Source organism: Peromyscus maniculatus, chromosome 1 (genome assembly GCF_049852395.1).
Source record: "Peromyscus maniculatus bairdii isolate BWxNUB_F1_BW_parent chromosome 1, HU_Pman_BW_mat_3.1, whole genome shotgun sequence".
In the NCBI taxonomy this organism is placed as follows: Eukaryota; Metazoa; Chordata; class Mammalia; order Rodentia; family Cricetidae; genus Peromyscus; species Peromyscus maniculatus.
Window position 1 is genome coordinate 200,237,628 of NC_134852.1, and position 16,719 is coordinate 200,254,346.

Below are 16,719 nucleotides of genomic sequence, written 5' to 3' on the forward strand. Positions count from 1 at the left end.
TTTCTCAATGATGCTAAATTCTATAGTAAAGATTCTCCTGTAGAAGTGGAGTAATTTTCTTTTGGTAAACCAGCTCTTATTAAAAAGCCATGAGTTATAGAAATATGCTATTGATTCAGTACCTAGATATATTTTTATCATAAACAGGATCAAAGTCTTTTAAAAAAGAGAAAGATTATTTCAGTAATCTGTCACAAACATTAGCCTGTGTGGGCAGGAATTAATAATTGAGGTGCTAATTTTATTAAGATAGTGCCTAAAACACTAAATTTTAATCATGTATAAAATGGGGTTTTCTTTTGACCAACAGGAACAAATACCCTTCTCACTGAACATTACTGTTTTACCAGCTTGCTTATATTGCCACTTAATATTCATCCTAAAACAAATGTACAAAATTTGGGAAGATGAACGAACTAGCTTTAAAATGTGCGACTTGAACATAGAGAACTCACCCCATTGTCAGTAGCACAGACTGAGCTCTCCCACTGACTCCCTCCTAAGAAGCCCACATCTCAGCAAGGTCAGTTCTGCAGTGGAAGCTCAGAGGCCTCTGTGCCCCGAGCTTCAGTCACGACTGCAGTTCTGAAGCTGGTCTTAGAAGAAGCCTTTGTCCGCAGAGAATTTTCATTCAGTATCAGGCACACATGCAAAGTGACACTGTATTGTTTCAAATGGGTTATTCAGGTGCATTTTGGTTTTAGCTTGTTCCATGTTTAAATTAATTACTTTGAGTCAGAAAAACCTGAAACCTTTATCATGTGGTTGCTGGTACATGTGATTATTAATGAAATGTTCACTCTTAGTTCCTTTTGAAGCTCAGCATCTCACCCGCGTCAGGTCAACAGTATTATAAACAGCACATTTGTGAATGATGCTTGCTGCCTGCCATTGGCAACCTGCTCTCTTCTAAGAGTGCTAGGTACCAAATTGTAAACGTTTCTGTTTTTAGTTATATTTTGAGGATGGTGAAGATTAGAAATGTCAGTGTAATGTTGTGGAAACACCAGTTCATATTAAGAAAATGTAAATGTCTGTAGTACTTTCTTGGAGTTCATTTGAAAACTTTGGATGCTGAACTTTACCTGGTTTAGATGGTTTAAAAATGCATGTGTAATTTTAATTTTATAATTATTTTGACAAGCTTAATTTTCTTGGACAACCTTGTAGGTAGCCTTAACTTTCAGCCAATTTTGTTTTTATATAAATATATATACATATATATATATATATATATAATGTATGGTTGTAAATTCATACACTTATCACATGAATGTGTTACTGTATACAGAATCCTTAATGCTTTATTTTCAGATGCTGGGTTGAAAACTGTTTGAAAGCCTTTAAATATATATCTTTATAAAGTAATATTCAGGATGATGATGGAAATTGTTTATATTATTATGATAAAAGACGGAATTATGTTGCCCAGTGTATTTAATGATTTATTTGAAGAGGGAGAGGGGAGGAAGGCTCTTATACACCACTTTCTCCTTTGAATTTTTCAGTTTACTGGATTTTTACAAGGGACTACTCCAGTCAGTGGGCTTTCTTTTCAGCATCGTTTAGGTAATTGTAGACATGATTTGGTCTGAATATCTGCCCTTCCTGGTCCTCTTCAGCTTGACATTTAGAGCATCGTATCTGGGACAGAGGCTGGAAGGGGTGTCTCCCTGCACCTGCCCTCCAAATTCCCTGCTGCTGCTTGAGGTTTCTTTCAAGCATGGCTGTATTTCTGTGGGTGCAGGGACTGTCCAGTGGTACACGTGGGGGGGGGGGGGCACTCCTCTCAACATTTCAGGTTACATAGAGAAAGTGTTTTGTAATAGAACATGCTCTTTCTAAACTTGCCTGCTTCTTGTGAGGCCTTATGCCATGTAGATAATTGTGACCATTCTTTGCTGCATGAAGTGTAGGTGGGGAGTGGCTGGGGGCACAGACTTCTTTGAATCTGAGAGTACAGTCGATCCAGCCCCCGATTAAGTTGTTTGGTTGCTGTGGCAGAATGTGCCATCAGTGCATAAAGGATATTGTCCATGTCACCTCCCCTTTCCCTACATGCTTTGAACATGCCACACTTCCACCATACTTCTGCAGGTCCAGCTCCTAGAGCCCAAATGCAGGGTTTCTGTAGACCTCTTGACCCACAGACTGTGGGTTGCTGAGTTAGCTGCTGTTTTAGGTGGAGTCACAGTAAGCTCACTCTTACCCTTTTCTGTGGGCGAAGAGGAAATTCAGAGTGCTTTTGCTTTGCTGAAAATGGTGGAACCTTCCCACATGACAGGACATGGCAAACCGTAACTAAGTAAGAAGCAGAACCGGAGCTACCTCTAAGCAGTGTTTTCTCAAGCACACGCTCTCAGGCACATGAGACCCTCCCCGTGGAGGCTTCTCTGATTTCTTGAGCATCAGCAAGTCTCAGAAGTGACTGTTTTTTCTACTCTTCCTGGTCCCCTGCACCCTCATACTTCCCCCATTCCACACTGTGCTTATTATATGACAAAGACTCTTCTAAGAAGCCAAATTCGGCCAAATTAGTAGCTAGGAGTATTGTAGAGCAAAGAAGCGCCCGGAGCTGCGGTGGAAGAAGGGAGTCGGTTCTCACAGCCTCCTGGTCCCTCCTGGGAATGGTCCTGGAGGACACGGTGGTGTTTTCAGTGCTTCTCTTACGTCAGAGGCAACAGTTAATGCCTCTGCTATTGCTGTTCTTTGGCTGACATGGTTTTGATAATGCTTTAAAATTTCTGCTACAAAGCTTGGGATAGAGTGTTTACCAGTTTCAAATGTTGGCTGCAACTTAAAAATGTTATTCTTCATAGTGTAATAAGTTCACAAGCTAAATTTTCAAAGAGAATTTCTTTTCACATTATGCTTCTTGTCTACTTGGAATCAGAAACATGCCTTTTCAATCCTGGGATTGTCAAACAATAAAGTTATTTCTTAATCTATTTTGGGAAGCATTTTTTTTTTAATTAAAAATCTCAGACATGAGATCGTCCTGCCTGAGACACCAGTTGTTTTTTTTTTTTTTTCTCCTTCCTTTTTGGTCCTAGTTATATTTTTAAAATTTCACTCTTCTCTATCTTCTGACCTTCCATGTTTATCATCGATCCTAGTCATCTGTGGTAACTAATCTCTCTCTCCTGACATGTACTTTTTAACTTGCCAGTAAGTACCTTCTAACATGTAGACTCCTCCTCCAGGAGGTACTTCAAATGTCCGTTGACATACCGGGTGTGTGTGCTTATATTTCCTTCTCTTCTCCTTGAAGATAGAAAAGTTGTTTTCCCAAGTGTTTCAAATCCAGTGAAAAATCATAGGCTGAAACCCTCTTGTTCTTGTCAGTTGATGTGTTCAGCACCACTCACAGACGCTGGCAACCCTCTTGGCATGTGTGCAGCTTGGCTGGAGGGAGGCAGTGAGGTCATTCTCTAATCTCAGAGCCTTGTGTACTATTGAGCTCATTCCTGACCACTCCCCCTTTCCCAGTGAAACAAAAGAGGCTCAGATCCACTGCTGTCCAGCTGAAGACATGACTCATGCCTGTCGGTCCTCTCTCTGGGTTTTGTCTGGAGAAGGTGGTACAGTTGGACTTTACTCCCATTTCTTTTGAGTGTAGAACTCCATGAAGACTTAGATATGTTTGTAAAGTCTAGTAACAAGGAAACATTTCCTAGGTCTGATTAATCAAGGTAGGAATCATTAACATGGAGTACTGAGCCCCAGAGTAAAAAGTACTATTTCAAAAGGTTTTTATTATGAAACTGATAAATTCTTTAAAAATTAAAAGACGGATTGCATTCTTTGTTTTTCACAATAGGTACTATTCTTCCCTGTGGGCGGTAAAACAAGTTATCTGAAATTGTGAAGGCTGTATGAATTCATGTGCAAAGATTCTCATGTTGATTCTTGTGGGTATAACAGCTAGGCCGAGAGACCATGCAGCATTCTGATGATGCAGCGTTCTGATGCTGGGCTTGTGTTGGCGCTGCTGCAGCTGCTTGTTGGAGTGAAACGAAATCGTGTCTTTTCTCTGGGATGATATGTGAGGTACTCAGGAGAGAGCATAGAAAAGGAAAGGAAGTCCCACTGGGCAGTAGTGGCGCACACCTTTAATCCAAGCACTTGGGAGGCAGAGGCAAGCGGATCTCTGTGAGTTCGAAGCTAGCCTGGTCTACAGAATGAGTTCCTGGACAGCCAGGGCTACACAGAGAAACCCTGTCTTGAAAAACTAAAAAAAAAAAAAAAAAAAAAAAAAAAAAAAAAAAAACAAAAAAACCAGAAAGAAAAAAAAAGGTAAATCCTGCCTTGGAAGGGTAGAGATGTAGAAGTGGATTTACATTAATCCCATGCTTATTTACCCAGTAATTGAGTCACAGCTTGTGACAAATTACCACTGTCCGAGTGCAGACTCCTCTGGTTTCACCATGCATTTCTGTGGGGTGTCTGATATGTGTACATTTTCCTTAGTAGACATCTTTGTGGTCTGTATATTTGCCCTCCAGTCATACATTCGTTGCAGAGAAGCTTGCTGATCTGTTGTATATGTGTTTATACTTCAAAGAAACTAGAGAAAGCAGACTGAATTGTCCGGTGTGTCCAGGTTGATCTAGTAGCTTCAGATAAAAGCAGAGATCTCAGTGATAAAAGCCGAAGGCTGGGCCTAAAATGTGGCCAGTCTTCTCGCTAATTTTTGTAATAAACGGTGTTAGAGTCAGACCCAGTTAACTCAGATGCTCCTTTTTTAAAAACTTTCTTTCTCACATGATTCATAATAAACATACTAAAAAAGAAAAAAACTTTAATTGAAAATTTTACAGTTGAAATGATTTTTCATCTTACAGATTACATACAAATGTTTTTAGACAGTGAAAAGTGCTTAAAAACCAGCTGCAGCCAGGCTCACATGCCATTTCCTACGTACAGAGCAGGGGCTGTGGAAGCTGTGTTTCCCTAGCATCAGGGATTCCCTCGTCTCCTCCTTCCTGGCCCACCGCCCCTCCTGTTCTGTCTGCTGTGGTCTAGTGTGGTATCATAATTGTTACTTCTGGCGTGCACGGGGACACGGACCATAGCTACGACGAGTCAAGCCCTGGAGGCAGCGGGAGGTGATTGGCATCTCTACGTGATAACTATTTGGAATATCACCTCCTTTGAGGACGTGAACTTCTCAGTTGCCCCTTCTCTTCTGAGACTGGAGAATGCAGAGTGAACAGGGAAGGAGCTGAAAGCATAGCCTTGGTACCGACCAGAAAGCACCCATCAAGTGCGGAGGCCCCCATTCCCGTTTTCCCGGCTCATGTTTTAGGCAAAGCGCCAAGACTCCCCAGCCAACATTTATGTACCTGGCTTCCCTGAGGCTTAGGCCTGAGCTAAGTGTTAAAGAAGCCAGGGAGCTCGGATCTGTACAGCAGAGAGGTTAAGTCGCATATTAAATTTTGCAGCTATTCTGAAGGCCCACCCAGTCAATGAAGCCGTTTCTGATTGTGTGTTTTTGAATTTTCTGGATGTATATATTTTGTTTAGACTAAAACAAGTGTCTCAGCAAGATGTGGACCAGTTCCAGTTTTCACCTGCAGGGGACACTTGACTTAGGCCCCCCGAGCACATGGCGAGAACTGGTCTGCGAAGTTGGTGGCCCTGCCAAGTGCAGTTTATGGCTTGATGGCAATACTTCTCTTCCTTCTCCCAGAGTAGACTTGGTCTCCTGAAAGTCCAGAGGTGAAGAGGGGTTAAATACGTCATGGCCTGTGACCTTAGCAGGACCAGTGATACCAACAAGTGATTGCTCTAAGTGGCCTGGAAGGTTCATCCTCTGTCAACCCTTTTTTCAAGCTATCTGCCCTATTCTGTTACCAGATTCTTTCTCACTCTGTGGCCGCTCTGGCCTTCCCCATTCCAGCTGTGCTAAAACCTTTTCCTGCATTAGTTTTTGTTTGAATTTCCCAGGCTAGCCTGGGAGTAGATTACCTTTTCTTTACCAAGCCCTGGGACCTCAGAAGCCACAACATCAGTGCTTACCCCTGTCTCCTTTCTCTCCTTTGTGCCCTCGAGGGCCAGGGAGCCCAGGAGGACCTCGTTGTCCAGCAAGGCCCCTGTCACCTAGAAGCACAGAGCGGGTGTGACGTTAGTGCATGAATACAGGGCTGAAGGTGTGGCACAGTGTGGCCCCAGAGGTGGTCATAGCACATGATCCCTGCTGCCGCCTACCTTTGGGTCCTGGCCTGCCCACCTCTCCCTTCTGCCCAGGTGGGCCTGGAATAGCTCCATACGCTGCAAGGAAGGAAAGAATTTGGCTTTAGACCAGAGGTTGCCGGAGGCTTGGGAGGTCAAGCGGTTTGTTCAAAGCAACACAGATAGATAGTGGTGGAATCTGGACCTGGACAAGGAAATGGAGCTAGGCTCCACTGGTTTGGGCATCTCAGCTACAGGGAGAAGGAGGGGTGTCAGGTTGGTATTTGTGTGTCAGCCCCAGGTGAGGCTAAGCAGGTTCGTGCTGGGGAAGCCACGGGGGTGTTCTTACTCCGGAAGAAGTCCATGAGGTCCTGTGTCACGTTGCTGTAGGCAGAGAAGACCTTGCTGATTCCAGGAGGACCCTGGGGCCCAGCAGGGCCTGGCGGGCCCTGGACAGTGTAGGCCATCCCTTGTAGCAGGCCTTGACCTGCAGAACACCAGGACGCAGGTGTAGGAAGCAGACTCCACTGCTGACATCAGACGGCCTTACTCAGAGCAGCTAAACTAGGTGGAACTGCCCTGAGGAAAAAGCCCTGCAGCCTCCTCCTCTGTTCTGAGACTGGCCTGGCCTGTTGGGACGTTCCTGGGGGCATTTGGACTGCAGGACTGTGCTGATAGCTGGAGGGAGAAAGGACTTCTTGGCTAACAACCTCGACAAGGTCCATGCTGTTGTCACCGTCAGGCTTGCTCTGAGCAGAGCGCCAAGCCCTTCGGGGTGCCCTGTTCCCCACAGCTCGGGTGTCAATACTGGGGTCCCTCCACTGAGACAGTGGAGACTTAGGAAGGGATCTCCTCTCTTTCAGTCCCTGCTCATCTGATTCCAGAGTTGCTATCTTCACGTACATTAAAAACAAGGGCCAGTCTGTGAGACCTTCTATGCCAAGGTACACACAAGCTCTTCTCCCTCTGAGGTCCAAGGGTTCCAACTTACGCTGCATGCTCTCCGACACCTGCACTGCCAGCTTGTTGTAATCCAGGTCTCCAGTGAAGCCAGCCCGGAACAGATCGCCGTTGGCGCCATACATGCCCCCTGCACCTGCCCCATAACCTCCGCCTGGGCCGATGTCAGTTCCATAGGGGCCCCCATCTCCTGTACCAAAGGTTCCGCCTTCGCCCAGGGAGCCTCCGTTGGCTCCCCCTACGCCCGTGGAAGAGCTGTAGGAAGAGCCCCGTCTAGCCGAGGAGCTGCTCCCCCAGTTGTTGTAGCTCTCCCTTAAGTGACCGTCTCCAGGTGGTCCTTGGGGCCCCGGAGGGCCTGGAGGGCCAACGATGAAGCTGCGGACATCGGGACCTGTGGGGTGGGAAGATGCATTAGCCCAGACTGTGGGGACAAAAGACTTGGGAGCTGGGGGTCTCTGTTAACTTGGAGGCCCTTGTACGTGTACAGAAGAATGCTGGTGAGTAGAGAAGCTGGTCTGTCTCCACTGCTGACAGTTTTGTGCCTCCTTGGCCACTCACAAGTCACGAAGGTCTAGAGAGGGAGGGCACCTACTTGTGAGGTAGCTGATCAGCTCGCTGCGGAAGTTGTCGCTGTTTTCAGCTGCATAGGTGGCCAGAGCTGCTGAGACACCTGGGGGCCCTCGAGGACCTGGGGGTCCAGGAGGACCTGGAGGGCCTGGGATGGAGGACAAGCCAGCAGCTGTGTGGGAGGAGAGGGAAAGAGGAAGGTCAGGGTCCTGGGCAGAGAAAGCTGGATTCTTGGTCTCCCCTTTCGCCTACTGTGGGCCCTCCACGGGTGGAGAAGAGGAGGGTAGGGATGCCTACTGGGCCTCTTGCATGCAGGAGGAGAGAGGAGGCCTAGGTGGCCCCTTTCTGGCATCATCCAGGGATGGCTGCTTCCAAGGGGCCCTTCCGCCCCTCACCCCACATCCTGTTCTCCTTGACCTTCACTACCAGGCATTAGAACACTTATTTCACGACTGATTCCACCGCTCGTGAGTTCTGCAAGGGCTACAGTGAAGAGCTCTGTTTCTTCCTGTTTTTTCCCCTGCCATGGCTCATGGCTCCTCACAGCTGTGGGGCCCTCTTCGGGGCCCCAGGACACATCCCTGTGCATGCTCCATTGGGGAATGGCACATTGATTCGCCTCTCCATGGCGGCCCTGTCAAGGACTAGGGATGCCCTCGAAATAAGGCTGCAGCCCTCTGCCCTTCTCCTGCTCCCTAGTGTCCTACTGTGCAAGTAAGACGAGAGGTCCTCCACGCTGATGCTGGACCACGCGCTGCCTGGCATCCCGGGTGGCCCAGGTGGTCCTGGAGGTCCAATGATGTCCCTATAGTCAGACCCTGGGACATCAATGGGCAGTAAGGAGTCACAGCCTGAGCCAAGGGTTCAGTGTCCGTCCCACACCTTTTGATGGATGTCCCTAGTTGGCCTTACCTCGGAGCATGGTGAGTAGCTCCTCGTAGGATGTTCCTGGCAGGCCAGGGGGTCCTGGTGGGCCAGGATGCCCAAAGCTGATTCCAGAACCTGGGGAATAAGGTCCCGAGTTGTTGGAGACTCACGTGGGACAGGGGAGAACAGACACAAATGGCCTGTCAGGGAGGAGGGCAGTTTGGACAGAAGTGGGATCTGAGGAAAGGAGATGGAGAGGAGTGAGGTGCAGATGTAGTGTGGGCAGTGACACCTGATGGGCAGGGCACTGGGCAGAGCATAGGTCCACGCTGCTTAGCAGTGCGGATGTGGAATGTGCATGCTTGTGCATGCATAGTCTCAGGTGCTGGTCTCTCAGACTTGCTCTGGGGCTTGCACTTTGCCTGAGCAGCTCTGGAGACCCTGCAGGGGTCAGTGCCGCTGGCAGGGGGGCGCTGGTCAGTGGCCATCTCAGTGACGTTGGACGCTCTAGACTTCATTCCATGCCCTCCTGACCACTTACTTGACATATAGTTGAGAATGTGTCTGCTCAGCTCGCCATAGTCCAAGGACAGGAGGGACCCATCTCCACCAACTCCTGGTGGCCCTGGGGGACCCGGGGGGCCCACCAGGTGCTGACGTAGGTACTGCCACACATCATTCCCTGGAAAGGAGAGGGTATGCTTTAAGGATCAACCCAGAAGCCCAGTTGGGTCCACCAGCCCAGCCTGGCTCCTAGTAACAGCTGGGAGTTCTTGGTTCTTGGGACGGAAGGACATGCATGCACGCACGCACACACGCACGCACGCACGCACGCACGAACGCGCAGCCAGGGAAACCAGCCTGCTTCTGGGTGCCTGCAGTGGAGGAGGATGGGAGATTCACTCTCATTTTTGATACATTTGTGACTCGGCACACAGGGTGGAACAGCGAGTGAGAGAATGGGTGGCTCCTCGTCACAGAGGACTTCCTCTTGTAGTCCTTACAAAGCTGGCCTGAGACCAGTGTGCCCACCAAGTGAGGTCCGAAGAGAGCAAAGAGGCCTCGTTCTAGCCCATGGTAGGTGACTCACGTCGCAGCATGGCCAGGATATCTTCTGAGGAGGCAGAGGACAAGCTGACACCGTAGCCTGACGCTGTGGGAAGAAGACCTCAGGTTACCTCCCTGGTCTCTGAGCAGACCCTCTCTGTCCAGACTCTGAGGGGTCAATTCAGCTAGGCAGTGTCTTTGGGCAAAATGAACAGATGGAACACTTCAGGCCAATCAGGAGGCCCAAAGAGGCCCAAAGCAGATGTTGGCTTTTCATAGGGAATGCCATGTTCTAGAATATGCTTTAGCCTGACTAGATACTGCCAGGCAAGGATCTCTCTTTGTGAAATGTTTTTCACGCCTGCCCCTATCATGCCTCTGTTCCCAGCGATCCAGTGTTTGCTGAAGCTGGGCCCCTGTGGCCCAACTCTGATGAGCATAGAACTAAAGGTTCTATAGTTAGGGGAAGTGTGCAATACCAGAGAGGAGGTTCTGGGAACAAGGGGAACTCTTTAGGAGGAGGGTCTTAGAACCTAGAAGAGTGACAGACTTACTCCGCAAGTAGCTCACCACCTGGCTTGCCAGCTGGGAGTAGTCCAGAGTCTCTCCTGTGATGGTGATGACAGGACCCGGGGGCCCTGGTGGGCCTGGGGGACCCTGGACTCGAGAGAGATAAGTCCTGATGCTGTCACCTGCCAACAAAGGAGGGAAGCAGTCACGCCTCCTGCCAAGAGCATCTGACCTCCCTGTGGTCACAGGAAGGAGGGAAAGTGTCCTGGTCTACACAGGGCCCGAGCCATGGCCAGCAGGGAGCCCGGACTGCTTGGCTACTGATAGAGAAACAGGCTAAGGCCTGTGCTGTCCATGAGGGTGTGGGCTGACAAGACTCTAGTAAGCCATCCATTTGATGCATCACCTATACACAGGGATGGGAGGGGTATGAGCACATTTGAAAGTGTGTGTGTGTGTGTGTGTGTGTGTGTGTGTGTGTGTGTGTGTGTGTAGTATGCACATAGAGGTCTCCAGGTAGGGTGAAGATGAGGCTTACTTGTGGACAGGGGACAGGTATGTTGGCCAGCTCTCTGACCTACAGGCCAGGCTTCATGGGTGGAGACGTGGGCCTGCCACATAGATGACAACCCTTCTCCCCCAGTCTCCTCCCAAGCTGGGTGACGGGCACTCACTCTGCATGTACTCTGCGATGTAGTTCTGGATGTCCTGGCTGAAGGAGCCTGGAGGGCCCGGGGGTCCTGGAGGGCCAGGTGGGCCCTGCGTGTACAGAGTGCTGGATGACTCCCCTGCAGGAAAGAGAAAGTTCCTGACTAGATGTCTTCACTCTAGGTCAGGCCCAGGCATTGTGTCCCGGCCTGGTCTAAGGCTTTCTCTGTGGAGGAAACAGTGGCAAACAGAGGGCCACGCCTGCAAGGACACAGAGCTGGGGGTCGGCCCAGGCCAGCCCTCCTGCCCCTTCCTTTCCTTCACAGTCCCTCACAGCCTCCCTCCTCCCTGGCCACCCGTCGCTCCCGGGGCCTGCTCCATTCTCATCTTTGGCCCCCAGGCACGGTCCACCAACTATGGATATGCATGCACCTTTCCTTCCATCTGCACAAGCCTGTGGCCTCCTTAAAGGTAGCTCATGTGGAGCCTCTGAGGAGCTCCCAAGTTACCATGGAAATCAGACATGAGATGAATGGAGGGATCACCATCCTCATTGGAACCCTCAGCCTCACTCGGAGGATGAAAGAACTTTAGTCTCTCTTAGTTCTTACCGTGAGAGTGACCACCAGGGATGCCAGGAGTACCTGGGACACCAGGATCGCCTGCAATCCAAACCGAAAAGCCGTTTGTACCACCTCCTCCAGGCAGCTCCCTAGTTAAGTTCAGCACCCTTAGTGGGTGGCTCAGCAATCTTTCCATGTCTACTACAGTCTTGTTTGCAAAGATACCATATCTCCTTTTGGGGAGGCTCCCTAAAATCCACAATTGCTGGGCCTGCATCCCTCTTGGACAGTAACACACACACACACACACACACACACACACACACACACACACACACTCACACACACACACACACACCTGCTCCCTAAAATCCACAATTGCTGGGCCTGCATCCCTCTTGAACAGTAACACACACACACACACACACACACACACACACACACACACACACACACACCTGCACTGCACTCAGTCCTGTACATACTTAGCTATTCACAGTGACTCTGATCTACTTGTGTGGACCAAATGCACTTTGAATAAGCTCAGAGTTCTTTGGGGTCAGCTCTTGCGACCTCGCCCCTACCCCAGGTTGTAAGATGTACCCTGAAGTCCTCTGAGGCCTGGATGGCCTTGCAGAAGGACACCTACTGCCAGATACTGATTTCCGTCCGCCCACTGTGAGGGGATGGATTCTCCGGTAGTAGACAACCTGGGGTGTCGCCTTCGACAAAGTCAATCAGGTGGGGATTGTTGGCAGAGTTTCTGACCACCCTGTCACTCTCCTACTCCCATCCCATGCCGCAGGCTGCTGAGCTTCTCATGGGACACGCAGAAGTGCCCTTGCCTGTCTAGCCTCATCCAAATGCTTTGGCCACCAGGCAGATGAGCAGAGGACACTGGCTTCTGGGATCCCCGAGACACAGATCTTACCTTGGTCTCCCTTGGGACCTGGGGGGCCAGGTGGACCCGGAGGGCCAGAGAAGAAGGTTTCTGTGAGGAAAGACAGAGTTGGAGTGTGGGTTACATGCTTCTGAGGAAGCAGCAGCTAGCACAGTACTGGGCACACTATAGATGCCCGGTCAGCACCTGTCGTCCCATAGAAATGAATGAAAAGACGACTAGGTAGACAGATGGGGGAGAGGGTGGAAGAATGGGTGGATGGATCTTCCGCAAGGAACACGCTCTGGCTAATGCTTATTCTTAGGTTATTTCCATACATTGTTGTTAATGTTGTTGCCCTTATTTATTGCCTGCATCTTTCATACTTGATCAGATCCCTGCTCCCTGAGTACAGGAACCAGGCCTCCTGCTCACCCCAGAGTCTCCCAAGGGCAGAACTGGCTCTTCCTTCTGGTTAGGGTCCCAGTGTAGCTGGGTTGACACGACCTATTTTTTCCACATGCAGCAAATAACGGATTCTGTATTCACTCTCCTCTCTAAAGCCGGATTGGGGAAGTCTGGGGAGCCAGTCAGGAAGACTGCTCTGCTGAAATGTCAGTCAGGCTAGGTCTGAGGGAAGGACAGGTGTGACTGGAGGCCCCAAAGTTACCTGAGTCAGCCAGGAATGATCCCGGTGGGCCCGGTGGGCCCGGCGCGCCTTCCCCTAGGGAAAAGAAGCCCAGGACTCAGTAGTGCCAGCAAATGAGCCAAGCGCCCTCTGCCTGGGGGAGGAGGAGGAGGCAGGGATGCTCTTCCTGAGAGCCACCCCAGAAGGATAAGGCTCTGCGCCTCCTTGCCTCCCGCTTCCCCTGTCCTTGTCCCTCCCTGCAAGGAGTTCAGCTCTCACCTGGAGGGCCTCTGGGTCCTGGTGGGCCTGGGATGGAAGGCCCTGCAGAAGGCAGAGAAAGTGCTGGCCTCAGAGGGCTGGTTGACTTCCTGACGGTAGGAGCTGAGCCTCCTCATAAAATGCCTCAGGTCCCCTGGCCCTCAAGACTCCCCACCTCCCAAAGACCAACAAGATCTCACCTGGTGGTCCTCGTGGGCCAGGTGGGCCTGGGGGACCCCGTAAGTCGACACCTTCTGTGGAGGGAAGCAAATAGGATCAGAAGGCTATGGCCAGGCTCTTCACCATATTCCTGATCTCTCACGGGGATGGCTAGTCTTGGGGCTGCAATCCCGGTCCTGATGGCACAACCCCTCCAGGGCCCCATCTGCTGAGAGGCCCCCATTCAGAAGCAGGGTGGGCTGCAGACTGCCGGAGTGGGGGGCGGAGTAACGGCAGGAATTGGACTTCCGTGTCAGCCACCGGAGCTGAAGGCCGGCTTCTGTGTAGCTAGCTGGCCACTTAGGCAACTTTTCACCCCCTCTCAGCCCGTCTCCTCCACCGTAAACCAGGGTCACTGAGACCTGCCCCGTAGGGATACCGAGATGACTCAGACTCAGCAAGATGCCACCAAATGCCGAGCCCCTAATGTTCTGCCCTCACCCCGCTGGAGCTGGCTGCCATCTTTGCTGCTCGGTGACCCAAGTGTTCGGGTGGGAGGTCCAGCTGCAGTTCCCCTTGGGCTCTTGACAGCTTTGTGGACGGGAGACCACAAGTGCTGGGCCTCTCACCATTGTTCTCTGAGTTGGGTAATGCATGACTCCCGCCAGCCAGCCACACTCACTCCCCGGGTCTGATCTGACCCAGGTCCTGCTGGAAGCCCAGAGCCGGTCAGCTGTCCCTTCCCGGTGACCGCCTCTCAGGCCAGACAGACAGACAGAGCCTGCTGTTCTTACCGGCTCCCGTCACAGAGCAGGGACTGTGACCATTCTGACATGAGACTTTGCGGTGACTCACACATGCAGCTGCCCGGGCCCTGACAACACTGTCACCTCCTCCATTCCCTCCCCGGTGACACCACTGTCCACACTCACGGGCAGAGAGGACCTCGGAGATAGAGCTGCCACTGCTTATGAATGAGTCACCGGCAAGTCCTGGCTCCCCTCGTGGGCCTGTGGGGAGGTCACAGAGTTAGGGTGCGCGCGCACGCGCACACACACACACACACACACACACACACACACACACACACACACTGCCTGCAGCAGAAGACTCCTCTGGGGTGGGGCCTAGTTGGAGGGTGTGGTCGAGTCAAGGAAGGGCAGGGCCTAGTGAAGAGAGGCTGTGTTCCAGTGGAACCAAAGAAAGAAAGGCTGGAGAGCAGGGCCAGGCCACTGATGGCTTCAGCCTGTGGCCAAAACCCATGGCGACTTGGGCCAGTTTTCCCGAAGCCCACTGTTCTTCTGATACTTGGAGAAATCGCTGGACAGTAATGTTATTATCAGGGTGGTTGTCTGAAGCCCAAGGCTATGAACATAGTCTGCTTAACCTTGACCAGGGCACCACAGAGCCTCAGTTCTCCTGTCCTGAGGACCCTAACCCTCTCAGAAATAAGGGGAGGGATGAGAAGAGGTGGCTTCCACCACGGTGGAGGCTTTGCATGTATCATGGTGAAGAGCCTGAAAGGCCCCGCTGTTTCTTCCAAAGCACATATCTCCCCCTTTATCTAAAATTCAGGGACTTTGACCCCACTTGGGAAGAATGCCCCCCTGACCCAGCCCACAGCCTGTGATTTTACAGGCTGTGACATACCTTGTTGTCCTGGGAGACCAGCAGGGCCAGCAGGACCTGAAACAGCAATTACAGAAAAAGCTAAATCACACCTTCCACCCCCACCCCAGGGTCACAGGAGAAGTGGGGGGAAGGGCGGCTGCCTGGGGATCCACAGGCATTCTCCCAGAGAGTGGACTAGCTGGCTATGACCGGAGTGATTAGCACCCCAGGTCAGCCCTGCATGTAAGACTCTCTCTGACAGGAAGGGGACCCCAAAGTGGGCAGGGCTGCCCCTTTTGACACTTTCTTTACCAGTTGGGGACATCTATGTCTCTCAAATGTCCCCCACTCACTGGAGCATGCATAGGACTGGAGCACACTTGCTTTGGGTATAAATCATGTACTTAACTTGAATATCAATATTTTAAGTAATTGAAACACATAACAAGATGGCAAGCATTTGGGAGAAATAGGAAACAAATCACACTCGCTTCACTTCTGAGCATTTTGTTTTGTTTCATTTCTGCAGTTTGTTGTGTGAGAATGTGGTTGTAACCACAGAGCTCACACATACCCCCGACAGTGAACTCTTTTACATAATGCTGCTGCCTCCTCACAGCTTTTCTCCACATTTCTGCAGCCGTTTCATGCCGCTGGAGGATTTGGGGGTGCTTCCTCCTCATAGAGCACTGGCATTTGTGTGTCCCTGGATACCGATTAGATTATTTTCTAAGAAACAGAGAGTTCAAGACCCGTCATTCTAATTGGGCCCAAGCTCTGGGGGGTAGAAACCCTTCCCTGCGGTTGGTTGGCTGTGTGACCTTAGGCAAATAATTTACCCACTCTGGTCTCAGCTTCTCATGTGCAAATGCGGAGAGTAGGATTGGGATCCCCTGTTGTGAGCAAGGGCTTTCTGGAACCCTCTTTTTTCTCTTTCCGTAGTTCCTGCCCTTGGTGTCAGGATTTGATAGTTCCTGCCCTTGGTGTCAGGATTTGAACAAATGCGGCTAGAATCTGTTGCATCCATAACTTGCTGCTGATGGAGGCAGAGCAAGAAGGCAGACTGACCTGGGGTCCCTGGAGGTCCTGGGGGTCCCATGGCACCAGGAGGTCCAGGAGGTCCGGGGACGGTGATTGTTGATGACCCCTCTGGAAACAAGGGACATGGAACACTGAGCCCCACTCATCCCCTTCAGAGGTTCCAGCACCCCAGTAGGCTGTGGGCGAGGCAGGCCAGACCCTGCTTCTCACCCCCCAATCCCCCTCCTTCCCTGTGCTGCTGACTCACAGAGCACACCTTGACCTAAGCACCACCCACCCCCTGGCAGAGCTACGCTAGCTGGCCCACATAGGACAGGCAAATAGAACTCAGGAAGGGACCCTCCCAGGCTGCCTACCTGAAGTCAGGACTCTGCCTGGAGCACCAGGTTCACCTGGGGAGGACAAGAAGCGTGGACAAGAGGATTAATCAGTGGCTTGATAAATCATCTCCAGAGTTTCTGATTGCATGTGAGGGCCACCTGTGGTGACCCTCTCACCCTCAAGCTCATGGGATTTTAACAGTGAAGGGTGCCTAGGGTACACTGAGCATTTCTCCCTCAATTCAGACCCAGGGCCCAGAGCATCAGTCATCTCTCAGAGAAGGGGTTCCCTGGGAGGCTATGGAAGAGTTGGCCCTTCCACAAGGCCGGAATGGGGCTAACATGAGACTCAGTCTCACCCACCCCAGCCTTTTCTCCCTCTAATGGCCATAGGTGGGGAATCTATCTGAGGGTCAAAGGGTAAATCAAAGCCATGATCTTGTGTGTGAATTCCAGTTCCCTGGGTGACAGGATGGACTGGACAGC

At 50.9% G+C, this 16,719-nt stretch overlaps 1 protein-coding gene across 1 annotated transcript in view; it reads right to left on the reverse strand.

The window, feature by feature from the left end:
* Nucleotides 1–4,784: 4,784 nt before the first annotated feature.
* The window catches only part of Col17a1 (collagen type XVII alpha 1 chain), a 47,811-nt gene continuing 35,876 nt past the window's right edge, over nt 4,785–16,719 (reverse strand). The window contains exons 34-54 of the mRNA XM_006983308.4: nt 16,270–16,305; nt 15,941–16,021; nt 14,912–14,947; nt 14,194–14,271; nt 13,303–13,356; nt 13,124–13,165; nt 12,887–12,940; nt 12,268–12,327; nt 11,385–11,435; nt 10,800–10,913; nt 10,170–10,307; nt 9,659–9,721; nt 9,110–9,250; nt 8,614–8,703; nt 8,409–8,519; nt 7,727–7,873; nt 7,166–7,525; nt 6,524–6,661; nt 6,211–6,273; nt 6,022–6,102; nt 4,785–5,707 (exon numbers count right to left, since the gene is read on the reverse strand). Of these exons, the coding sequence (XP_006983370.2) occupies nt 5,655–5,707; nt 6,022–6,102; nt 6,211–6,273; nt 6,524–6,661; nt 7,166–7,525; nt 7,727–7,873; nt 8,409–8,519; nt 8,614–8,703; nt 9,110–9,250; nt 9,659–9,721; nt 10,170–10,307; nt 10,800–10,913; nt 11,385–11,435; nt 12,268–12,327; nt 12,887–12,940; nt 13,124–13,165; nt 13,303–13,356; nt 14,194–14,271; nt 14,912–14,947; nt 15,941–16,021; nt 16,270–16,305 (1,991 nt within the window). The 3' untranslated portion in view covers nt 4,785–5,654. The remainder of the gene's footprint in view (nt 5,708–6,021; nt 6,103–6,210; nt 6,274–6,523; nt 6,662–7,165; nt 7,526–7,726; nt 7,874–8,408; nt 8,520–8,613; nt 8,704–9,109; nt 9,251–9,658; nt 9,722–10,169; nt 10,308–10,799; nt 10,914–11,384; nt 11,436–12,267; nt 12,328–12,886; nt 12,941–13,123; nt 13,166–13,302; nt 13,357–14,193; nt 14,272–14,911; nt 14,948–15,940; nt 16,022–16,269; nt 16,306–16,719) is intronic.